This window comes from Mustela erminea, chromosome 7, assembly GCF_009829155.1.
Source record: "Mustela erminea isolate mMusErm1 chromosome 7, mMusErm1.Pri, whole genome shotgun sequence".
NCBI classification, from domain to species: domain Eukaryota; kingdom Metazoa; phylum Chordata; class Mammalia; order Carnivora; family Mustelidae; genus Mustela; species Mustela erminea.
In genome coordinates, this window is record NC_045620.1 from 38,177,761 (window position 1) to 38,204,440 (window position 26,680).

Genomic DNA, 26,680 nt, shown 5'->3' on the forward strand with positions numbered 1-26,680 from the left:
GCTTCCAAGCTTGCCACCGAAGGAAGGAGGAACAGAGAGGATGAAATACGCAATCTTTTCACGGGCTGGAACTGGAAAGGTACATTTCATTTCTGCCCACATTCTATTGACCATAACTCAGCCACATGACCTTACCTGACCACAGAGGAGCCAGGGAAATGAAGTAACTGTCTGCCTAGAAGGAAATGGGTTCAGTGAGTAGCTAGCCAGGCTTTGCCACAGTCCTTAACCTCAGTCCGGGACATTCTTTCCTAGACTTTTGATGGATGTATACTGTAGGAAGACACTGTATATTTTAGACAGTTTCCCAATTTTGCCCTGTTGACTGATTAAATCTCTTGACCTGAGACAGAATAAAAGTAGCTAAGAGAAAACGAAAAACAAAATCCAAAGGACTGAAGATAAATCTCTCTTCCTTTTGTAGGGACTCTCAGGGGTCCTACTCTGGATTTTACTACAACCATTTCTGCTTCTTTTGCACAGAACCTAGTCCTAGGCCACGGCAGGTATTAAGATCATTATCATTACTTTGTTGCTAAATTCCCTAACACAGTGCACTCTTTGAAGGCAGAAAAATGGACCCTGGGCATGATGCTTCTCCAGAAGACATTAAAATGACATGAAATTAGGACAGCTCTGGAAGTCAGGCCAGATCAGGGAAGCACGTATATTTTGGAAATAGTAGTGTACTCTCAGACAAGTCAGACTTTTTTTCTGGAAGGGGGAACATGATGGGACAGAACATAGAACATTGCAATTTAAAACGCGCAATTTATAAACAAGCACATTTAGGCTAGTTATCTGAAATGCAGGGGCTGGTTTTGAATCAACCCAAACCTCACATTCAGCCACCCTTGGGTTCTTTGGGGATCGTGGACTTAAAGGAGGCTAAGAGACTTGAACAAGGATTGAACCTCTGACGTTTATCACACCAGCACCCAGCAGGTGACTAGTCAAGGTGACTCATCACTCTGCACCAGAGAGAGAACTAAAACGAGAGTTTGTGCCAAGATCGAGATCACATGAAGCTATGACCCTGCCCCACATTGCTTGAAGCATTTCATCGACTTTGAGAAGCACTGTTTGTTTCCGTTATGCCTAAATGGGCAAGCTCTCTCCAGATCGTTCCTGCTGTATTTGAGATTTGCCAAACAGATTTTTTGAGGGCTTAATCTGTTTTTTTAATTCAGTTATTAAGAGAAAGAGTAGAATACAATGGCAAGGTGTTTCAAGGAACTTCCATCAATTTATGAATCTCCATCATTTTTCCTTTTTTTTTTTTTTTTTTTAACCCTCGGGAGAGAAAATCTAAGGGTAAAAGAAAAAAAAAAGAGTGAGACTTAACATATAATGCATTCGAACTGGAAAATACGAGCATGCCTCATCTTTAAATCATTTTGTATGGATTATTTCATTCATCCCGGTCATTTGTGAACTTTTATCATGAGATTGGCAGGTGAGGTGTTGACCCCGCTTCTAACCCGACGTGGACTTGGAGAAAGTGGCACCAGTGCCTTCCAGCTGTGACCTTGGACCTTTGCTCTGGGTCCTGGAACAGGGCACGCATATTTTTACACTTGAGTTTGATAGGTTTAAAAATAGGAGTGAGTAACTGGGAAGATTTAGGGCCTGAGGTGGGGGAGGGGATGAGGGAGGAATACGCAGGGTGACAGCAATTTGCTCTCCAGTCGAATTTTCTCACTTTCTCACTGTTTGTATTTGACATGAGATACAGTCACAAACTTCCCTCAGAAGCTGTTGCTTTTTTTCAGTGCTTGTGGGAGCTATAGATACCTTAATCCGTCCGCATCACTGAGCTTTTCTAGAGCTGTCCTTGTTCACTGGGGAATTCCCCTGGGGAATTCTGTGTCCTCTGCAAAGGGAGGAAAAAGCAGTGAACACCCAAAAAACCCTGGTTGGGGCGAAGAAACTCAATAATGAGACATGTGATTTTAAAAGTTCTCGTGTTTCTTAGCACCTACCTCGGCAGAGAGCAGATCCAAGATCAGCTTCCTACAGTTTCTTTTCTGTTCCGTTCTGCCCCTTGGAAGTCCCTTAGAGAGTGCGAGAGGGGTCCACAGAGCACCCCACCTGAATCGGGCCCTGTGAGGGCCCGGGCACTGTTGAGGGAGGCATTCCCTGCTTCTTCCTGAAGATCTGTGCTTGGTTACCCGCTGGGGACCAGACAGAGGCAGAGAAAGACGCTCGGGGCTTTGTGGTCTTTCCAAAGGTTTCAGGCCACTGGCATTTCGGCAACAGCTAATACAAAACAGATGGCCGGGCGCTACGCTCCGCTGGCTTTCAACTGAGGGGCTACCTCCGTAGTGATTAATCACCTATGCTGGGGGTTGGGGGTGGAAAGTCCTACCTGGCTCTTTTTTTGTATGTGTGGACCGCAGGCAGGGCTGAGCCAGCCGAGTGACAGACATTGCTTCTCTGCCCTGTTGCCATTTCTGTGCACATAGGATGGCTTGGGTTTATCCCATAAACACAGAAGGAGCCGGCAAACTGAACCCCTGCGAGGAGGGGAAGCTGGTCTGGTTGTGCAGAACTGGCTCGCCAGATCTTCCGTCCCTTCATTTGTTTCGCCGTGAGGGTTAGGCAAAGGTGGAGGTTTAGGGCAGCTCCGTAAATTCTGCACTTGCTTTAAGGCCTTACAAAATTTCCTTAGCAGGAGGGTAAAGAGGATCTGTTTGTCTTTTAGATGGCACTGGGGCAAAAGGTTAGTGTGGCCACTTCCGTCCACCGCCCTGCAAACAAGATATCCTTTTACACCATGAGTCCCTCCAGAAGCTTCCTCTTGGCTTTTGTCCTCTGTGTCGAGGGACGCAGAGATGGGCGAGTCCGTAATGGAACACATGTGGAACTCATGTTGGCTCAGTACAGCTAGAGAAGGAAAGAACGCGGTTCCAGCTGTAGCGTCACAGAGGGTGAAGGGAAGCCGCTGTTTCATACTGACCTGTGTTTTTCCCATCACTGGTTCATGTTCAGCTAAGCAGCAAAAACCCCAAATGCCATGGGTGCCTTGCCCCAGCCCCACTCTTTTCTGGACAAGTTGTGGAGAAAACCAGCTACACTAGGCCGCAGCTGGGGAGGATTAAGCAGGTGGATTTGTGCCTGGAGAAGCCCGGCGTGTGCTCTGGGCTAGAGAGAACGAATGTATTGGTTTTCTATTTCTGCATAACAAATTACCACAAATTAAGCAGCTTAAAACAACATCATTTATTATCTCATGCTCTCCTTGGGTCGGGAGTCTGGGCATAGTCTGTTCGGAGCTCAAGGCCAAATCAAGGTATCTATGGCTGGCTTCTCTTCTGGAGCTCAGGCTCTTCTCCCAAGCTCACGTGTTAGTGGCAGAATCCAGTTTTGGGGGTGCAAGGGTAAGGTCCCCATTTCCTTGCCAGCTCCGTGCTGGCCCCTCTCTGCTCCTAGAGACTGCTGGAACTTCTTACCATCCAGCCCCTCCCTCTGCCTCAAAGCCAGCAATGGGGAATCTCCTTCTCGAATCTTCGGGAATCTCCCCCCTCTCTTCCTGAATCTCTTTCTTCAGGGAGAGCCCAGTCCCTTCTAAGGGCTCACCTGATCAGGCCTCAGGTATAGGTTAATGTCCCTAAAATTTATTTTACTCTTCTAAAATAGGAGGACTGTATATAGTTTGATTCTTCAACTTGAATACTGAAACTGAAAATTGTCCCAGTGAACATTTGATTCTGGTGGGTAAGAAGCGATTGGAGGACATGTCCTAGACACTGAAAAAAATCCCACAAAAGAAAAAACAAAAAAACAGAAAAACAAAAACCTGAGAAGGGACCAGGAACAGCCAGATTGGGTGCAGGTGCCACAGATAACCTCCTAATCTCCACTGAGCTCAGGGACACAGCCCTATAGGGCAAATCCAAGTCAGTCGGTCTGGTCTTTGGTTCAAATGAATAGTTTTCAATATTGTTGAACTACAGAATTTTTTTCCAAATGAAATGTATATGAGCATCCATATTATAAGATATAAATAGTTTTTAAATTTTACAGTACTCATAGGGACTTATCGTGTGCAGACACTCTTCTAAGTGCTTAACATTTAACGTGCAGAATGGAATGGAATGGATATTATTATTATTACATTGTCATTAGTCCCGTTTTATAGGTGACGAGCCTGAGTTACAGAAAGATGAAGTACCTTGCCCCAGACGGTAAAGCTGACTTGGGACCCAGGAAACTGGGCTCACACTTTTTGAGTTCTTGGCCTTGATGCTATTGTTGTAGTGGGGGCAGGGCAGTCTGATCAGCCTTCTGCTGAGCGTTCTCTCAATGTCCCCCCACGCCGCCTCTCTGGGGCTTCACCCGTGCACTCCCAGTGGACACTTACAAAGCCAGAGGGTGGAATCATGTAGGCAGCTGCCTCGATGGGACTTCCTGGTGGCCACGTTGACTTGCATGGGCTCACAGAGACCTTGCAGGGGACCCCATGAACCCAGTCGCTCAGCCCAGGACCTGTCCTTTGCTGCCTCCTTTGCCTTCCTGCCACAGATCCCAACAAGCTGAGGACGTGCACCCCTTCACCTGCTTCAGAGTTTGCTGCCACTCTGGCCTCCTACTTGTCTTGCCAACTCCAGTTTTTCCCTCATCGTCAACCATGTGCTATACACCATGTGCTTCCTCTTCCTAAACCCCCTCAGAACATGGCATGTCTTGCTCATGATGCTGCCATGGCTCCCTACTACCCACCAAAACCTACCAAATCCTAGGGTGCCCTTCAGAGCTCTCTGTGGTCTGACTCCACTGATCTTTCTCATGACTGTGATGCAAATGTTATGGCAAGTGAGTTACCCATTTCCAGGTGCCTCCCCACCTCCAAACTTAGATACATACAATGTTCACTTACCACCTCTAGCTCTTTGCTCCAAAATTCCAAAGCATTTCTTCCATGGTGCATTCCAGTAGGTGAGGCAGTTACTGCTATCCTCCCTATTTAACCGATCAGTAAATGAAGGCTCAGAGTTGATGAGTCACTTGCTCATCTTCATTTAAAAAAGAAAAAGGGAAGGGCAGGTGGAATCTTACATACAGATCTGTAGATGGAGTACAAAATATTCTGAAACGAAATTGCTTTCTGGTGTCTCCGGCTGGGATCAGCCCTAGTATCTTTGTAGAATCAACACCCACAATAGCACATGCCTTCAAGCAATGATTCTCAACTGGAGACGACACAGTTACCCCAGTTACTTTCTGCTCCAGTTACTTTCTGGAGCAGAATCCCGGGGGTGGGGGGTGGGGGGCAGGGAGACTTTATTGTATGTATTCTAGAAAAAGATAGATTCCCAGGAGACTCTGGTGTGTTCCTGTGCTTAAGAATCACTAATTTACAAAGTTCCCAGATGGCCCCTAGCCTTCCAAATTACCTCATTAAATGTGCAAACTTCCACAATTTGTGACTTGCGAAGACACTGCTCTCTGTTGAAATGCAAATTACCATTAAATCTTGTCATTCGTTCTGTAAATATTCAGGAAGCCCTACTGTGTGAAAAGCCTGCTAACTCTGTCTCCACCTTTCATAAGTCTCTTCCGCTCAGTTGTATATTGTCTGCTATCTGCCCTGTCTTCCATGCAAACATTTCCTTGCAAACCGTCTCAGAATGTTCACATCTTCTACTTCACCTTCCCAGCTGGTCTGGCTCTTGAACATAGTGAGTGCTTTTCGTTTGCAAAACTTGTGAATCCATGAATCATGGAATTCACACCTCATCAGAAATAAGTTTACCAGCTTCTCTCCAAAAAGCAGACTTTGATTAGCCCAGGAGGTACGGCCCGTTTCCAGGTCAGCTGGGTAACGCATTAATGATCTCCCAGCCTCAGTTTCGGTATCTGTGAAGAGGGCCCCAAAACACCGTTTCTGGTGCATAATAATAGATACGCAAGACCTATCCATTCTCTTCTCGTGGGTGAAACTCCTGATGGTGTGTGTGAGTCACGGGTAGGGAGGTGGAGGCAGGGTGCAGACAGCTGTCCACCCTGGATGTCCGGCCTCCCTGCTCCTATGTGCATTCCCCGGGGGTGTGACTAAGTGGCCTGAAGAGTCCTGGGAACATGTGTATGTGACTATAAAACATGCTGTAACCTTGGAATCCAGACATCAAAAGGGAGAGCTTCAGTGCCTGATAAAAATGTGTGTTCCTCTCAGCAAACCACTCCAAACAGTTTTCTCCATCCCACTGGGAAGCTTGTCACTGCTAATGTGATTCTTATGATTCTTCCTGCTCTGTAGCTTCTTGATCTTAGCTGAGATCACTTTGCCCCTAAGTGTGTTGCAAACAAAATGTCCTGTCTGAGCTCCAGAGCTTAAAATAACAGACCGCTGGGTTCCTGCTGTCACACTGACACTCTACTCCAAGGTCCGTCCTGTCCACTCCCCACCCCCCATCTCACCACAGAGACCACCCCCGCCATGCCCTGCTATGCCAGGGGGAGGAGCCTTGAGTGAATGGACAAAGGAGGGGCAAGAGGCAAGGAGATGAGGCATTCTTAGGTCATTTAGGTATTCTTTAATATCAATGTGATTTTTTAGAAAGATCGACTTCTTAAATTTTAAGAGATGTTTTATGGGAAGGCTCTTCCCATCTCTAAAAAAAAAAAAAAAAAAAAAAAAAAAAGACAAAATTTTCCAACCAAAGCTGCCTAAGAGCCTCTTCGAGGTTGTCCAGTCTGAATTCCGACTGTCATGGCGGCGTGCTAAATAATTTAGGGAAGGATAGCGGCATGTATTTCTTTATGTGCACTTTTAAGCCTGGAAAATAATAAAATTAGTCCCTCTGTGGCATCTGGGCACATTCATGTTTCCTCTATTAGCAAGTGAGCTTGCAAACCTGCAGAAAATAGAGAGCGGCACCCGGGTTGGCTCACAAGCTCATGAAATCCGCCTCTTCCACTTAGTCCTTCAGAGGGAAATGCCTCTCTGTTTTTTGCATGCCGACGGTTTAGCAGACAACAAATTTTCCTTCTTCGGCTTTTGACAGGTCATTCCGGGAGTCTCCACTGTCTGCAATGCCTTCTGGCCCTCTGGAGGTTGAGTTCTCCCAAGCATATTTTTGGAAACGCCACAGACGATTGTTTTTATTAGGGGACTGCAAAGCTTTGTAGTGGGATGCTTTGTGTTTTATTTGTTTTCCTTCCCCTGCCCCAGCTGTTTTTGTTTTAACAGCATTGGAGAGAAGGTTAAAGTATTTGTGGCCTCCGGTAACCTAGACCATCTCTCAAGTTGGCAGAGCTAGAAATCTGAATGGGTAGAACAGCAACGTACAGGTCAGCTGGATTTTTATCCAGCCTCCTGGATGGCGGAGGGGGGCGGTAGGGGTGTTGACAGTTGGGGTGATCTCGAGTCAGAGCAGATAGCTGTCAGGGGAGCAGGTCAGCCCCACAAAACGTACTCTTCAAGCATCCAAGCACTGGTTAACTGCTGGGAGGTAATCGTGCCAAAGAAGAGGCCAGGACATACGCCCATCTTCTATTTTCCACTACCAAGGACACAGCCAGGACACAGTCAGGCACTTAATGCCAACAGGCATTGGTTGTGGGCTTCGACTGGCAATGGAGGCCGTTTCTGAGACATCCGAGTCTCCATGGCTATGCCTCCTGGAAACCAAAATTCATGCCTTGTCCCATCCTGATTTATATTGATTTAATACTCATTCAGTTGATCTGGGGTGCGACTGGGGCTTTGCCAGGCTCTCCAGATGATTCTGAGGTGCTATTAAGGTTGCTAGGAACTACTGCCCTATGGAAAAAAGGGTAATTAGACTTCCAAATACCTACTGTGTGCCAGGCACAGTATGAAGCATGTTTCTGCATTAACCCCTCTATTTCCACGAACCTTTCGGGCGTTGAGCTTATTTATCTGTATTTTACAGGTAAACCTGAGGTATCAAACCATATATTATCCAGAGGGAGTTCGGTGTTTTTTGTTTTGTTTTGTTTTGTTTTGTTTTTTAGTCCATTTAACTCTAAAGACTCTTCCTTTTACAGAGAACCCACAATATAGCAAAATAAACAGTCCTATAAACTCTCAGGAACCCTACATAAGGGATCAGCTCATTTACTTAATTATCTGAACAGAGACCGCCCTGTCTTTTACATGATGTGTGAAAGAAGAACCAGAAAGGGTTGAATTAGAATCTCTAATTGAGCAATGCGTGGTATCCATGCCACCCTTACTTGGCCATCCCTGTGCAAAAAGACAAGTGCTAAAAATTTCCTCCTACACTTACAAAGCACTCTTCAAGCAAGGATCTCAAAGCACACCACAATTAATAAAATCACCCATATCCTGTCTAGATGAGTAGCATGTTATATGCATAAATTCCTCTCTTCCCCTAGGCCCTACAGGAGTAGAATGTTTCCAATTTTAAAGAGTGAGCAATAGAGTAATTGAAAGGAGCTGTATCTTGGCCGATGCAAAGGACCTCAAAGGCATTAATAGTGATCTATATAAGAAAACATGGTGACCACGAAGTGTATCATAATGGCTTGTCAGCCATGTTGTGCTAAATGATTCAAAGATAGAAAAGACAGGGCAATTCTTTAGAGTCAGCTACCCTTGGGATCCATATTCTGATCTATTTGGTCAACTCTCCAAAGAATCTACAAGCAGTAAAGTAATGGCATTAGCTGATGATCCAGTTACTTGGGTTAATCAAGGCAAAGGGGACAGACGGGGCCAATTAAGTAGCTGGGCAGCCCAAGATAGATGAGTCATTATGGGCAAGCGCAAAGATAATGCCACTGGGAAAACAATTTAAGTCATTCATGCAGTTCCGGGCCAGGAAATCCTTCTAGTCTTTGAGGCGGATCATTTAGGAATCATCAGACCAAGCCTGATGAAGTCATCTATTCATTGTGCAGCTAACGATCAACAAAAGAACTAAACGTACAAGGCGACAGGACATATGGAATACATTTTGGTGGCTGGGATGTAGATCTGTGACTTCATTTGAATCACCTTTAAAACAAGTCTTACTCCAGCCCTCTTCTTCTTTTCCTTCTTCTTCCACAATCTCCCCCTACTCCTTATACTCCCCTAAATGCCCAGTTTCGAGGTATAGATGAAATTTTCTTTATTTCGGGGTATAGATGAAATTTTTTCTTTTTAAGTAAAAACAAATATTCTCCTCCTTGTCTCTAGTTCTGGCCTTCAAAGAGGTGCTTTCTGTACATATACAAGTTTCCAAGGATCACTTCGGCATGTTACAAAGCAATTCATTTTTAAGCCCCCAGGAGGTTTTTCTATGCAGCAACATTTATATAAATCTGGAATTTGGGGATTGAGGGCTTATCTTTCCCTTTTTGAAGGAGGTGGGCGGGAAAATAAAAGCATATATGCATTAAACTAAACCATATTTGCAGCTACCTGTTTCTTGAAAACCAAAGTCCCAACCAGGGACCCCAAAATAAAGGTTATCAATGACTGCCATGTTGATAAACTCGGTAAACACTATTTTATCTCCTGATTTGTCTTCTTCCTCACTGATTGCTCTGTTTGTCTCCCTTGTAAGTTCTTTCTCTTCCCAGCCACAAAATGTTGAATTCTTCTATCCCTGTCCTCTTTTTTTTTTTTTTTAAGAAAATCTGCCCATCATTCCAGCCTATTTTTTGCCCCACATTTAACCACATCTTACCTTGTTTTCAACCACTCTTTTCTTCCACACACCACTGCTCCTGTTTCCTATACCTGAAATGTTCCCCTCTGGTTTTTTGCCTGTTAACATCTGTCTACCCTTCCAATCTCAACTCACTAAACATGTACTGACTTCTAGTCATATAGTATTCTTCACAGCACTCATTAGAGTTGCAATTTTCCATCCATTTGTAGATGTCATATCTGTCTGCCCACTAGACTAAATGCTCTTCCCTATTTCTGTTTATCTTCCAGTTGCTACTGACTAACCTTGCACTGCCCACTTCTTTTTTTTTATGATTTATCATCACAGCCACTGACCAGCGGCTTCCTGTGTCTTATAGATTCTGATTATAAGCTTTTCTCTCTGTGTCTCTCCATTTCAGGTCTTAATGCCAGTTGTTGGTTTTCTCTAAATTTTTCACATTCTTCCTCTACCAGCAAGAGGACCTTATTGGTTTAATTCATATTTATTATCTATTTGGTAAAGTTTTCATGATAGACCAATTCATGGCTCTCTGGCCAACACCCAAGTAGACTGGCCTTCAATCAAGAGTGTCGTGCATCCATTAGCTGTGGCCAGCATGGTAGAATTGAGACATCAGCTTTCCTGAAGGGAAATCCAGATGCTTTCTCCATCATAACCTGCTGGCAGAGTCAGAGAGGAGTCTTCCTTGAAAACCGGGCTTAAGTGAAGTATAGTAACAGAAAACAAGCAGAGGCAACTGGATCATTCAACACCCCTCCTTCTTGGTTGGTGTTCTCCTCAACTAAATTTCTGTTCTTTTGCAAATATTGTTAACACATTTAAGATGCCAGAGAAGTCAAGTAGATTTGGGTCTGGTAAGCAAAACTCTCAGGGAAGAGCTGAAGTGTTTTGGGAGTGATAGAGCCTACTTAAAAATGTCAGATGATTGGATGAAGAATGTGCCCTTTGGGGACCTATCTACTTCTGATTCACCCTTACTTTTCAGGAGTAGCCCATCAGGCCCCCCAACTAAAGTGAAGGGAGTTCGCTAGTCTTCCCCTGGGGCAGGCCTCTAGTCCTTGATGTCCTACTCCTTTTCTCTACAACATGAGGCTGTTGAAAGACTGCTCAGTCCTTAACATCTGAACTGCCTCTACTAGAAAAACTTGGTATAACAATGATTCTAACAGCTGGAAGAGATACATTTTATTGAGTCTCTAGTAAAGAGTTGGCTATCATCCATTACCTGGATAGACATCAACCATTGCTACTCTTGGGCATAATGTAGAGGTAAATGGCACAGATTCTAGAACTCAATTACCTGGATTCAAATTCTGACTCTGCTACCTACCAACTATGTGAACTTGGGTGAGTCACTTGACTTCTTTTCATGTGTAAATGAGAATATAGCATCTAGTTCAACACAGTTGTTGCGAAGACTAAATAAATTATTGTCAAGTGCTTTATGTGATATTATGTGAGTTGCAAGTACTATTGTGGTTGATATTAGCATTGTCCTTTAGAGGTAACCTCATTCAATAAAGTGGCCGCCTGTGTTACTCAGAACACATTTGGTTATAGGTTGTATAATGCAACTCAGAATAGCTTAAGAAAAAGAAACATACTGGGATAGTCCAAAAAACAGTCTCACTTAGGCATGGCTAGGCCTTAGGTTACAATGATGCCATCAGGACTCTTACTGTCTTATACCTTGGCTTTCTGCATTAACATCATTCTCAAGCAGGTTTCCTCCATATGATGACAAACATGTAGCTTCAGATCACCTCACTTATATACTTCTTCAACAGATCAGAAAGACTCTGATAAGCCCACGTTATAGTTCATCATTATTGAACCAATAATTACAGGGATGGATTATTCCAATTGGCTAGGCCTTGGTCATATAATAACCTTGTAGAAAAGAGGAAAGTCATGTCCAACTCTGTCTGAACATCATGGCCCCCTGGAGGAAGGATGTTGAGCGGGAAATGTCCACTGTTCGACCCTCTGTCAAGACACAATCTGAGGCCATTTCTCCAAGAAGGAACTGGAGAACTGTGATTGACATATTTACTGACATGTTAACCATTTTCCATCTGCAGAGTTGCAGACACCCAGGAGTGATGTTCTGAATATTGAAAAACCAGTAAAGCAAAGACTAATCAGTTTGAATAAAACCCCAACCAATCATAATGGAAGTCAGCTATAGCAGCTGTTCCTGCTCAACAGCCACTTTGCATTAGATGCAAATGTTGGACTGATTTCTAGGGGACTTAAACATCCAATTCTGTTAAATCTTCTGTACCAAGCACACACACTCTGGATTTGGCTGGTTTGCTCACTTGCCTCACTGGAGATGGTAATGGAGTAGACAGATATCTTCAGAACTCTTTCCACTCTTTAATTGTCTTTGCCATCACGTATGTGTAACCTACCTCCAGGACATACAGGGAGGACAGAGGAGGCTAAGCTTTTGAGCTGAAGCAACAATAACCTGGAAAGGGACACATGTTACCTTCTTTGACCTTCTTTTAGGAGCCCATGCTGTCATTTTTCGAGCTTGGGGAAAACAGAGGTCCCCTTCTTCCATTCACTCAATTCCTTTCCCTCTATTACTGTACCACTACCAAATGCCTCACAAAACAGTTCTGGTCTCAGCAGGACCTATCTTTGTCCAGGGATGTGTTTCCACTTCAAGCTCAGGTTAGGTGAAGTGCTCTTCGATTAGAGACTTGGATGAGAACCAACTTAAAGGGCCAGCCCAGTGTGGCTGAAAAGCTTCTACCAACAACAGGTGTGGTGTGTGTCTGTGTCTGTGTCTGTGTGTCTGTGTCTGAGTGTGTGTCTCTCCTTGTCACATTCCCTTCCCCTGAGTTAATGTCTTTAAAGTACTTAACACACCTCTGAAACAAATAACATATTATATGTTAATTTTAAAAATAATAAAAATTAAAATTAAAAGAATGACAAATAAATAAAATAAAGCACTTATCACAGATCCATACACAGCAGGTTCCTAGTAAATGATAGCTTGTCTCCTTCCTTCTCACTAGACACGCTCTCTGCCCACCCCACCCCATAGGCTAGCCTGCCCTTACCTGCTAGCAGAACCTAACAGCACCATACCCCACTGGATCCTGGCTTCCAGACTCAGAACAGCTCTCAGACATCAGTGCCCATACCTGCTCACCAAGAGGTATTTCCCCACCCTATTTTGACCCCCTCCCAGCTAATGATGCAGGCCTGCAGAAAGACATATGTACTTGCTAAGTCAGTTTGACCTTTGCTTCTCTCTTCCTGGTGGGAATTGATGGATTTCATGTCTGTCTCCTTTCAGGGTTGCAGAGAGTACGGCAACTTGCAAAAAACACAAGATACTTCAGACAGAGACTGAATGAAATGGGATTCATTATCTATGGCAATGAGGAGTCTCCCGTCATCCCTCTGCTCCTTTACATGCCTGCTAAAGTAGCGTGAGTATTCAATGGGCTTTCAAAATAACCCCGAAGCCCCAGGGTGATCTAAGACAGTGCTTCTGACTCTACAACTCTCTTTCTGCATAGGCAATACTTATGTAGTTGGAATGGGGTGCCGAGTTCAGAATTCGCTTGCACAGCTTCTTGGAAGCCACCTGCCAGCCCATCAGCTGGGCCTTTTCACAGATCCTCTAAGAAGAGAATCAAGTGTCCACCACTTTCAAGCCCTTTGAATTTGGGTGTCACTGTCTAGGTTTCAGCTGTAAATTAAGGATGATCCATGCCTGCTTCTGTCCCACAGCCTCTTTCCGGGAGAACTTCTGGAGACCATATCTCTCAACATTTGAAAACAACATTACCAGACTCTGTGCTTTCTCCACTGACCTTTCATGCCCATCCTCAGAAGAAGGCAGCCTTATTTCAAGTGTGGAGGAAACTGAGGCTGCAGACAATTAAATAGTTGCCCAAAGTCATACAAGTTGAGCAGTAATAAAATCAAGAGACTATCAAGAGGCAAACCCAAACTTAGGCTCACAATCTTAACACTAAATTTTAATGCCTCTCCTATAAACCTACGTGGAGTTGTTTCCCATTGACTGCAATTTTGAAATTAAGCATGAGAACAACTACATAAAAAGAAAGTGACTTTTCCTCAATATGGCATAGACAGTTTGATACATGAGCCATTCTCCAACCTGCCACAGACTAACTACCTCTGTTATTAAAAAGAAGTTAATTAGAGTCCTTTATAAATATAAAATGTTTATTTGGGTGTCTAACCATGTGCACAATAGAAAGTAATAGTTAATACATATTTATAAGATTCTAGAAGTCCTAACTCTCCTGCAACATAACTCCATTGTTGGAAATTTCTGCTTGACTCTCGAAGAGTGAAAAGATTGGTAGAGTATTTCAAGAGTAGAGAAGAGATTCTGGGATTATCAGTTGAGAACCCATGGTGGATAGAACTGATTAATTCTTCAGAGTACATTCTTCTATCATTTCACCACAGCAAAATAACAAGCAGTTAAAACCACACAGGAGTTAATTTGCAGGCCATACCATTACCACCAGTGGGCCCTTTGTTCACAAAACTGGGTCAGGCTAACAGTGTATGGAGTGGTCAAGAAGATACTGAGCTACAGAAAGGTCCCACAGGATGCTGCTCGGTACTTAGGGCAGGGAGGGTTGGCAACAGGGATTCTAAGTAGCATATGATCTTAAACATCTGATTTGGGGAGGCAAAATGAAAACCTACATTTGTTCAGAATGGTTAGCAAAATGGTATGTTCTGGAAGAAATATTCCACACTTAACCCCTGTCTATCTCATATGTTATCATTAGCTCACATGAAGACATCAACAATAAATTTGTCTTATTATTGATCATCTAAAGTGCACAATGCTGGAGGGTGGTCGTGGGGAGCATGCCGGATAGTTCTGACTTTGGTGGGGGAGGCTGGAACTAGAATAGTAGTATGAATCCATGCCGTGGGAAGAGTACATGAAGAGTTAAAACAAATGCATTTAAATTCAGGAATTTACCTTTGCAATAACAGAAAGAGAGAGGGAGTACTTCTGCTCCTTTAAATGCTGGGAGTCCTAACTGGACAAAAGCTAATGTGAAAAAATGAGATCAGAGGCTGTTATGTGTAAGAATTGTGCTCCTTGGTGTAGTGAGGAGTTCGGAATGAAGAAGAATTTTACTCTGTCTCTTGCTAGCTGGGAGATCTTTGACAAGTTGCCCAACTTTCTAAAGCCTCAGTTTTCTCATTTTTATGACAGGATGCAATAAGACCTATTTCATAGTTGTTTCAGTTAAACAAGATGAGGTCTGTCCGCATACAGCCTGTTGTCTCATATAGGAGCTACTAGGTGGGATCTGTTATTATTAGTAGTTTTAATTGTTAATGTATATAAGGCACTTAACATAGTACTTGGTATACTATCAGTACTTCATCAGTGGTAGTTATTATTACTACTACTAGGACTTCTACTAGTACAATGATTATTATTATTAGTTTCAACTGAGTGTAAGATTGAGTCATCGTGGTTGCATGGCTCTCCAAAAATAATTATTGCAATCTTTGGTTGCATTAATAAAAATAGAACTTTCAGGAAAATAGTAGGTGGAGATCCTGCTATTGTGTGAATCAAATATGCCATGTTAGAGCCTAGATGATATGTCAAACCATCTATTGCCTTCCAGTGATGATGGTATTTAAGGAGGAGTGGATGTGGCTAAATGCTGATTCTATGCTAAGGAAGACTGTCCAATCCAGTGATCACCCACCAAAGGTGGATGCTTGGCCTTAATTTATAAACAAAGACACCAAGACCCACAAAAGTGAAATTGCTTACTGAGGGTCACTCAGCTTATAGGCAGCAAAGCCCAGAATTCAGAGCCAGTTCTGCTTGCCTCCTGAACCAGAGTTCTTCTCAGTGCATAGCACGGCCTCTGAAGCTTTTGTCCACAGCAGGGGGAAACACATCTCATTAAGGCAAACACACAGTATGAGTTTAACTCTCAATGTCATCTTTGATGAATCAAAAGGCCTCAAACCCAGAGAATGGGAAAAACAAAACAAAACACTCTAGTTGCTTGAGTTGTCTAAGGAAACTTAGAATAGGTCAGTGAGCAAAGGTAATGTCCTCTCTTGTTGGCAGGAGTTGCTGCCAAATGTTTCTTTGCCCCCTGGCCTTGTTTTCTTCTCAGATATTCCTTCAACAGAAAGTTTATATGGAGAAAAGCTTTTGAGACAAGAAGTTAATTGTATAAGTCAGTGTATGAACACTTCCTTCGTTTGCTTATTTTCAACCCTTTGATATTATTGAAGCACTGTGATCTCTCCACCTGTCCGTCTACTGCAGAATGAACTATCCTCTCCAGCAAGATATCTTTTAGAGCAAAGTTTCATTGCGACTCAACCACTGGAATCTTCTGCAACATTTGGTATCATGTGATTTCACCCATAAAACACTCATTTGAATAATCAAGAATATATTATATTTAGTCTCTGATACAGAGTTTACATTGTTCTTCCATGGGCTTCGTCATACTTTTTCAGGATGATAGGATACGCGGTACAATGATGATGCCCATAATGCATTGCTAACCACTTATTATTATTATCTATGTAGCCCAGCTTCTTTCAGCTCACACTACAGGCTCTCGTTTGTTTTGGGGAGTACAAACCCAGAGGCTCATTATATAAAATGTTCAGGGCAATCAGACACATTAACCGAAGGAGGCCAGGATTAGTAGTGTAAATTTTAAGGCTGAAAGTGCTCCAGGGAGGCCTCAGATTAGCCTAATGAATCAACAGTCCTATATTTTGTTCTACGTTCTTTGGCAAAACTCACTTCCTCTGGTACAAAGAGAAACATGCAGACAGTGAAAATGGTCTTTGGGGAGTCCCGAAAATTAGCTTGAGATCATGGGTCAGGTGGTTTGTAGTCTAGCAATAAAAGCACTGGCCTTGTTTCTCAGATAATTATGAGCTCTCATCGTGTGCCCTTCCATGGGCAACCTTCCATACGGTGAACAAGAAAAAGCACAGCCTCTGTTTTTCCAAGTTTCTCAGAAAGCTTCATCTTCTTGTTAATCTTCCCTGTCCAAATCAAAGGTGACTCTTGCCTTAGCTGGGCCACAGGGCCAGACACTGTGTTCCCTAGACCTTGCAATCTCCACCACTCCATTGATAACGTGCATTCTCTGTGAGGCAACCAAAAAGACAGACAGCTCCATGGCAAGAGGAATGAATAAATGGATAGGCTAGTTCTCCATGTCTGGTTCAAGAACTCTTCCTAAGTTACGACTGGAAGGTTTCTGTGGTGCTGCTTTCCTCTTCCAGCCTTAAAAAGGACACCCGGAGCCTCTTAATGCTAAGAACAGATCTGAGGCATTTACCTTGCTTGTGGGCAGAGACATTTAGTAAGCAAGGTTTCCTGCAGAGAGCAACAGAGCATAAAGTTGGGCAAGATTCACGTAGGGGCACATGCCTTTTTGTCTGACCTTGGCTCTTAACACAAAAAAATCTAGACTTTTGAGAGTTTGATAGTCCAGAACCGTTACTGAGATTAGCTCTGAATAAGAAAAAGTCTAGAAGAAGATAAAGGGAAGGAATCGCCACGGAGAAACATTACACCCTCTAATCTGTAACACCCTGTATCAGAAAGCTTTGTAGTTATGACCTACATTCTACAGTTTGCATCCACGGACCAGCCTCTCTGTGTGTACACATTTCTTCCCTGAATCCCTCTTACCTGTTCCCCCTTTAACTCAGTCCATGGGTTTATCATCCTTGAACATACGGGGGTGGATTTAGTCACACAATAAAAAATGAGGAGACCCTTACTATTTTTCACCTCTGGTTTAATGGGGGAAAAATACGGCTCTGGAGTGATAATACAGCTCGGGACTATCTCCTGGCAGACCCTCAGATCCTGGTACTCAAATAATAGTCACTAAGTATAGGTTTCTTGAAATGTTCATTCTGTTCACTCTGTTACTGGTATTGGATTTTTAAAACATACAAATTTGCACTTACTATACGTTCTTTCTTTACGCAATTGCATTTGGTTAGCTTTGGGGCTTCTGTTCCTAGGAACCCTGCAGACAAAGAATTTGTATATCAGTGCTGACTCCTTATACCAGGGTTGTGTACATCAGCATTTTCTGCTCAGTGTCAAAGACTCAGTGCTCACAATGCTCTAATGGGTGTGCCAGGCCCTATCATATGCACCTTCAGCTCTGGGTGCCATCAAAACACTGTCCCCGTTTCCTTGTCAATTACACTTAACAGAAGTTTAGTAATTTCAATCATCTTCTATTTGTTGTTATCAGAAAAGTCGATTAACCACACTCTTTTTCCTGCCACATAATTTTGTCATCTCTCAGCTAACCTTCTCTTTTACCTTTCCCGTAGGGCTTTTGCAAGGCATCTATTAAATAGAAAAATCGGGGTGGTGGTCGTTGGATTTCCAGCTACTCCCCTCGCAGAAGCTCGGGCTCGGTTTTGTGTTTCAGCAGCACATACCCGGGAGATGCTAGACACAGTGAGTACCCACAGGCCAACAGAACCTCTGGTACTGGCACTTTGCATTGTGAGCAGGTTCTTTTATTGAGCTAGCTTGGGGCTCCCTGGGTTTCTATTGGTGGTTTAGAAAAACAACACTCATAAAACTCACTGCGGAAAAACAAAGGGTTGCCAACAATGCCCAACAATGTGATCAACTCAGTGGATAGGAAAGACAAATGAGGTTAGTGGAGAACTTGACTCAAGGCAGTGTTTTGGTTTCATAAAAAAGACTGACTGAGTAGCCATATGTTGTGCTATTTACTTGATCTTAAATGCAAAAGCTAATCTGATGTGCTATTTTAGCCGCAGTCACTCACAAACTGACACTTTTAGAGCCACCAAGCCCATCATATGAAAATACGACCCAACTAACCAACATATTGGCAAAGACAGGTCCATCATATCATCCAGACGTACACTGGGTTTTAATGATTTCAAAACCACATTTCACTGTCCTTTGGTTTTGATCTTTATGGAAATGAGTGAGAGAAGACAACTAAGCCATCTCAGTCAGTTTGGAGTCAATGGAACTGTCTCCTAGTGTCAAGCAATTCAGCAAACATATTGAGTGTCTACTATTGTGCAAAACCCAGGGGCAAAAACTCTTAAGAGGAGATACTAATAAATAAGTGACTAGTGATAGCAGATAATATAAATTCATTTTGGAAAAGAAATATAGACAACTGTGGAACATGAAGGTGAGAATTATATATGGGATTGTATGAAGTTATTCATTATATATGACTGAGTTATTCTACATGAAGATGGAATGAATTATGTGTATATGTGTAATATACATGCACATATAACATGTATTATGGATTGTTGTATGTGCGTGTATATGTAGTATATATGTATATATACATACACTAAGAGATAGTAATACAAAGAATTAAAAAGTGAATACTTCGAGTTCAAATAATAAATTATATACACAGTGTATTTTCTTTCTGCTTCACCATTACATTCTTAGGACTTAAACCAGTGTCCACTACAAAGTGCATACATAATAACAACTTCTTGCATGACATACTAATAACTGAGTTAACTCTAGGTTTGGAGATGATGGGTGAACTTTGTTGCATGGTTCCTTATAGCTTTCTATGTTGTCTAGGTTCTCCAAAATGTGTATATATTTCTAGTAATTAGTTTTAACAAGTTGTTTCTTTAAAAAAAAAAATAGTAGACAGATATTTCAAGAAGCTTGACCTCAAAAGAAAGAAAAATAGGTTTATAAAAGCCCTTGAAAGACCTGGGCATGTTTACACATGAAGAGAGGAAAAAAGTAATGAGAGACAGTAGGCATAGGAGAGGAAAGGACATGACCGGGAGCATGCTCCCAGAGATGACAAGAGGGGGTAGACAGCAGTGGGGAGTTTATATTTTTTGTGACCCCAACAGCATTGAGGTATTCATGGATACCCAGTTTGGGAGACATCAGACCTCAGGATTTTCTTCAAACGTTCTTAATCCTGTTGAATGGTTGGCTAGGAAGGAGCACGGAGACATCATCTAGACAGATGCCTCAAAACTTTTGAAATCAGGCACCTATATCAATAAAAAATTGTGAGCATATTCCTTAATATGCACATATGGGTAAGTGTAAGATGACCCTTGAATAAACAAGACGTTGAAGTAGCTAACTGAACATAATACTCACAGAAAATACATATAGTAGACAAGTTCCTTCTATAACCATGTTTGGACCAAGGCAGAGATGAGGCCACTCTACATACACAAAATGGCTTAGAATTTCCTTCTTCTAACATGAGTGATGGCTGCTCCTTTACAAATGACCTCATCTTAGTCATCCCACCTGCCCCATAAGAATTCTGCATAGGACCAATCTCTGAACTTCACCCACTCAGAACAACATCAACCCCGACTGGTCCCTGCTTTCTTAGAGTCATCTCGAGCACAAGCTCAAATGTGGGAAGAAGCCCTTCCCAGCTCCCTCTTACTAAGATGCTTCTTCTGTAATTCATGCCTGCCTTTTTTGAGTACAGGTGTCCTCTGGGTCATCTGATTAGTGGGCTTCAACATAAATCCACTTATAAGTTGTATAAACACTGTCAAGATATTGTGTACATTTTATAGCAGATACCAAAATGGAAGTTAAAAAGACAAATTAAAACGACTAGAAATCCTATGTTCTCCCACACCTTCATGAGTTGTCTCTCATCTCCTCCAAGCGTGCAGGTGCCCCACTCTGAGCTACTCCATCCCCACCTTCAGCCAAGAGCAATAGACACTATCCTAGTTTGATGTCATTTAAATATAACTTTTGTTACTTTGTCTTAGTGCTTAGATTTGATGTAAAAAGTTAAGAAGTACATTGAAGTAAAAGAACATTTTAACCACCTATAATGCTACCACCCAGAAAGAAAAGACTCTTCATATGTTGGTGGATATCAAACTTGATACGTTTGAAAGACTTCCCAAAGAGGAAAGCCCACTAGTCCCACTAGTCATTCATTCCAGAATTAACAGACATCTGCACCTTTTTCAAAACATTAGGTCCTGATGTTGTCCTCCTCATCTGACAGGTCACGATGGCCTAACACGTTTTAAAAGGCATGCCTAATACCATAAGATCAGTGATATACTAGATGGGAAAATAACATTTGTCTATTCTCCATCTCAGTAGTTGCTTTGGAAAATTGGGGATACATTTATCTGTCTGAATGGAGAGAACTGAAACAGAAGAGTTCTCGGTCCCTTGTGGTTTTAAGTCCTACAATTCGATGGAACATAGAGATGAGTGTTTAAGCGCTGGGGTTGGGGCAGTATCGGAGGGAAAAGAGGACACTAACCAGCTGCTGCAATGTTCCATTTTGCCCCTGACCAGACTGATTTGCTGTGTCATGAGGACATAAACCCAAATATAATCTGCAACCTTACCTCTTTCTTCCACAAGTTTAAATATAAGTCATTAAGAATACCTGGGTGGCTCAGTCGTTAAGCGCCTGCCTTGGGCTCAGGTCATGATCCCAGGGTCGTGGGTTGAGCCCCACAGCAGGATCCCTGCTCTGTGGGAAACCCATTTCTCTCCCACTCCCCCCTGCTTGGGTTCCCTCTCTCACTGTCTCTCTCTCTCTCTCTATCAAATAAAGAAAGAAAATCTTTTAAAACATATATGTAAGTCATTAAACTTTAAAATAAAGCCTGAAAGGGTAAGCATGGGTCCAATGCTTTTATTCCTCTCCTCACACCCCAAAAATAAGTTAAATATTTGTAATGTGGGGTAGACTATTAAAGGATATGAAATAAAATGAATTAGCATATAACATTCCTCCAGGGCTGGTTTATAAGCCACACCTTAGTGATTTGGATCTTCTCCTTTTCTTTAAAATCAAGGAAGTTGGCAATAGAAGATTATATCTCCGTGGGGTGTAGGGGGTTTAAAGAATAACTGATGGAGGCAATTTTTTTGCAGGTTTTGGAAAACCTGGATGAAATGGGTGATCTCCTACAACTGAAGTATTCTCGGCACAGGAAGTCAGCGCGCCCCGAACTCTACGATGAGACAAGCTTTGAACTGGATGATTAAGTTTCCTGATCCTGAATTGTACCTAAAGACTTTGCCAGAAAACCCCCTCTTTTTGCCTCAAAAGGAATATAAATGGATTTCTCCCCCTTTTCTAAGGACAATTTTGGTTTCCAAACCAGCTTAATTGAACTGAAGGAAATGTTGTGTTTTTAATGTCTCCAGCTTGGGACAGCAGAGACAAAAATATGGTTCCAGATTTAAAAAATTTTCTCCTTTCCCAGTATCCTGCTACAAATACATCACACACACACACACACACACACACACACACACACACACACACACACTTCCTAGAACATTTTTAATGGCAATGAGCCTGTGTTTTCACTGCTACTGTGCAGACTCTCTGGTCCAGACTCTTTCAGGCATTCCAACCAAATGAGAGGGTTTTGATTTTTAATTCAGTAGATCTCATTATGGGTGTATTTATTTCATCTGCAGACGTGAGTAAGCGTGGTAGACAGTAGCTGACCTCCTTGTTTCACCCATGAATGCCCCCGCTAGAACTCTTCCGTACCGTGGGGAGCTCCAGGCAGGAGGGTAAAGAAATGTTGCTTCTACCATTTGCCACATTTGGACCTTTTCCAAGGACGAGTGTCAAAAGCCATAGTTAATGTTTGGAGGGAGAGAGCAGGACTGGCCAGCAGTGACTCCAGACGTCTTTGAAGGAAACTTTCCTTTTCCTCTTGCTGGTCTCCTACAGTTTTACAGCTGAGCTTTTGAGGTTTGGAAAACTCAAGACTTTTGTTTCATAAGGAAGGGGGGAGAAAGCAAACACAAGCCAATTGTAGGCTTAGATTCAAACTGTAATGTTATGACAACTGGAAGGTTGTTGGTGCCATGTGAGTGAATGATTAGCTTGCATACATAACCCTTATTACTTTAAAGAATGAGTTGTCATTTTCCTATTAAATTTTGAGTAAATGGTGAGATGTAGTTTCCTTTAGAGTTGACTCGCAAGACTATACTTGAACGTATTGATCCAAAAATGACATTAAAAGCAAATTCTATTCAACTTGTTCAAGACTGACACCCCCATTCAGGCCTATCAAATAGTCCTTACTGTCTGCTGGCACACGCAATCCAATTTTGGTATAAAATGGGCTTATACACTATTGAGCAAAGAACTGTAATTTCCTTGAGTTCTCTCTGTCTCTCTCTCTCTCTTCCTCTGTCTGTCTGTCTTTCTAAATGTGAACACAAATTTATCTGGAATAGTGCCTTTTTGCTAATTGGCTCTTGTTGGTATGGAAAAAGCCAGTGGAAAACCTTATCTTTAACAAGCTCCCATATGGTTCCCAGATTTGGAAACTCTAAAGAGCAGTGGTGACCTTTCAGCAAAGCTTCTATACTAGTTCGAATGAGTTACAGAACATTCCACTCCATCAAATGTCAGTATAAACAAATCACTTCAAGAGAGGCTTGACTTGTGACACAGATGGACCCAAGCTTTCATGCCGTACCCGGAGACAGAAGCCCAGCCAGGCACACTGGTGTTGGAGAGAGCAACACGCCTGATGCTCACAACTGATTAAAGGATAAAGGCGAGCAGTGTGGAAAGCTGTTTATAGGGAGAGTATAACCCCTATTAGGTATATCAGTTTAAAAGTAGATCACAACAATAAGGTTTCTTACACACATTTGTAAGGATCACTATCCATGGAAGAGGAGAGGAAGTGAGTTTTTACTATGCAGTTTCCCCCTCCAGCGACTAATTCTGGTAACTAAATTCTAATTCTTCCCAATGCATCGGTGCACCAGTAACTATGCAAAGAAAATACATGTGGTATCCATGTCCCCAAAAAGGTCTTTTCTCTTGAAAATGTGCATTTAAATGAAATTGATTCTAGTTAGTTGTCCAAAAATGCATAAATGTCTTCAGTCCTATAAAAGGAACAGTAGACGAAGAGGACCTTACTGAGATATAGCAAGCAAAAAAACCTCCCCTTCCGTTCTAGATGTCCATGATCTTCATATACACCTTCACAACTACCCTTTCAATTTTAAGCATTTAGAGGGGTGTCTTTGTGAGCTGCTATATTCGTCCATCTTTATGACTTTTATGGGGGATCCAGAGTCTAACTCATGATAGGAAAATATTTATTTATCCACCTGGCCTGAAGAACAAGGGGGGGGGGGCATTACTACTGTTTCATCAAGATCCCAGAGTCTTAGAACAATTTATTACATTCTCATGTGCAAGATTTAAAGAAAAAAAATGAAAAACTATCTCTGTAAGAGGGAATCACTTAGGAGAACAACTATAAACCAAATGCAATGCTTCCTGAGAACATTAGGAGAGACCCAGATCTCATAGGGCTGGTAATAGAAGAGTATATGTCATATACAGAATGAGGTTGTTTAAGAGGGTAATCATGAGAATTTTTACTTTTTATAAGAAAACACCTACTGCTAGGTTATAAAACCACAATTTTAAATCAATAGGGATTATTGAGTCTCAATAAATATACCACAGTTCAAAATGTCCCTTCGGTGGGTTCTGTTAAGAGAAAACTCTGTTATGTTCCCCAACCCTCCCCTCATTCACACACAAGCACATATGCACACGCGTGCACACACACATATACACATTTTACCCTTCCTTTAAGAGCAAGCAAGAATGTAAAGATACACAGGTGAGACTCTGGCTGGTTGATAGCTAGATGGGAGATGTTTTAAAAGTGGCCTTCAGTAAAACAGAAGATAAAGGATTCAGACTAATATTCGTAGGGAGGATATATTTCCTTAACAGGGAAATGGCGAGTTATGTCCCTAATCCCATTATGAATTGTGTTATCGTGGATGTTCGGTTATATTGCCTTTCAGCTGTTTTGGTTTGACAGACACCATGGGCTTGAGAATTTGCTAGAAGCTTATCAAAATGCAGGTCCCTGAGACTGCAGCCAGACTTCCACTGAGTAAGAATAGCTGTTGTGCCTAGAAATTTACATTTCAACAGCCTCCTCAGGTGCTTCTAATCCATGTCCTAATTTGAGAACCACTGTTGGAGCTTTTATTTGCATAGCTCAATTGTCTCTAGTAGCATAACAGAAATTTTGTCCTCATTCTCTTTTGATAATCAAGGGTGCTTATACTACTGAAGTAAAGAGAATTATTCCAACCTTTTCTCCTCAGTGGGATATTTTCTTCCCATTTTCGAGGTACCTTCTCTTTTTACAAAATTGAATATTAAGAATAATCTGCCTCTGATTGTTTACTTATTCCAACAACAGCTCTCAAATAGGGTGAAAGTCTTAACGGTTCTTCACACAATGCAGTGCTCCTCTGTAATTTCTTCAGAGATAGCAAATATTACAAATGGCTTACTCTGACTTAAAATTTTTGATGAGAAACCCTTAACTTTCCTGTATTTGGATTTACGGCAGTAATAACAATTATACTCTGAACTTGTCTAGTGATTTCATGGCCATTTTTCCTGGTCTCCATATAAACAACATATTTGAAGTCTATTTTCTCAGAACACTTTATGCAGCTGTGTAATATTTGGAAATTAAAAGGCAACTGTATTTTAAAATGTATCTAAGCAATTATTATGGGACATTGTCTTACAGTATTGTGTTTGTGTGTGTGTGTGTGTCTGTTTCACTGAAACATTTAAGGTGACCAATTTCATTTCATTTTTTTCTGTGAAATATTAGTTTCTTTAATAGTCAAATCACCAAAATAGATAATATAAAAAATAATTGATGGTTCTGTGTTAGTTTGGATTACCCTAAATAGAGACTCAGAGATTTGCATTTAAGAATTTCATTAAGGAAAAAAAGAAAAAGAATTTCATTAAGGAAAATGGGCAAGGGTGGCTGGCACTGGCTTGAACTCTGTCACAAGAACCAATTGTGTTCATCTGTTCCCAACTCCTCCTTCTGTAACATCACTTTGGTAGCTTGAAATTGGCCAAGCTGGAAGCATTTACACCACAGATATTGGCAAACCCTACACATTCAGGATCTGAAGAGCCATCTGTTAAACCTTTACCAACACACCACTGAGACCACACGCAATGGAACCATAGGTAAGATAGAGCGATGAGACAGGATTAGAAAAGGAAGAAGCCTAACTATGATTTCATCATAGAAAGGTCTTAGTCACTCCCATGGGGAGATGGCCCTTTAGAATTATCTCAAAGTGAAGCAATGGAGTCAGGCTTCTATGTCCTTTTTGCCATCAACTAATCATGCGATACAGGTTACCAAGGTAGAAGCGTGGGGAAGGGCATTACCTTGCCAAGACAATTCCATTCAGCCAAAGGCCCTTCTTGGGGGAGGGACTCAGCTATGAACTGATAGCAGTCCATCCACTTAAAAATAACTATTCCTAACCCATCTCCATTAAAAAGGTTTTAAAACGGAAAATTGTAAACATAGAGTAAGAAGGAGAAAATAGTATAATGAACCCAATTGCATCTGTCACCTAGCTTCAAACATTATCTGTCCATGGCTAGTCATTTTCATCTATTTCCCCCACTCACAGTTTATTTCAAAGTAAGCCCCAGAAATCTTGGATTTTATTGCGAAATATTTCACTGAATCTCTCTAAAAGGTAGATATGTCTTCAGTGGTCCCTTGAATTTGTCTCAACCTCATTAAGAGTAGTCTTTAGGATAACAAAGGCATGGACATGAGTCAAATATTAATCTTTTCGTTCATTATCTTATACTCTATCTGTAAATTTCCTGGATCAAGACTAGGAATTATTTCTAAAGCAGGTATGTGGTGTCTTGAAAGACAGCAAGTCAATCATTTTTTGGACACTTATCATGCGCCAGACACTCTACTAAGAACTCCGACATACATTATCCTCTGGACACCCTTGTAGAGATTAAGAGTGGACTCATCTTGGAAGGCCAGTGTGTTAAAGGGGATTAGCAGTGTGTAAAGAGGACTTCCAAAGCTCCAACAGGGCCTGGCTTTATTTTTCTGAGAAT

The 26,680-nt window shown here is 42.0% G+C and overlaps 1 protein-coding gene across 1 annotated transcript in view; it reads left to right on the forward strand.

Annotated features, from left to right (window-relative positions):
- Nucleotides 1-23,944, forward strand: part of SPTLC3 (serine palmitoyltransferase long chain base subunit 3) — a 136,055-nt gene extending 112,111 nt beyond the window's left edge. Inside the window, exons 10-12 of the mRNA XM_032351424.1 lie at nt 12,967-13,102; nt 18,033-18,162; nt 21,622-23,944. Of these exons, the coding sequence (XP_032207315.1) occupies nt 12,967-13,102; nt 18,033-18,162; nt 21,622-21,735 (380 nt within the window). The 3' untranslated portion in view covers nt 21,736-23,944. The remainder of the gene's footprint in view (nt 1-12,966; nt 13,103-18,032; nt 18,163-21,621) is intronic.
- The last annotated feature ends 2,736 nt before the right edge of the window (nt 23,945-26,680 follow it).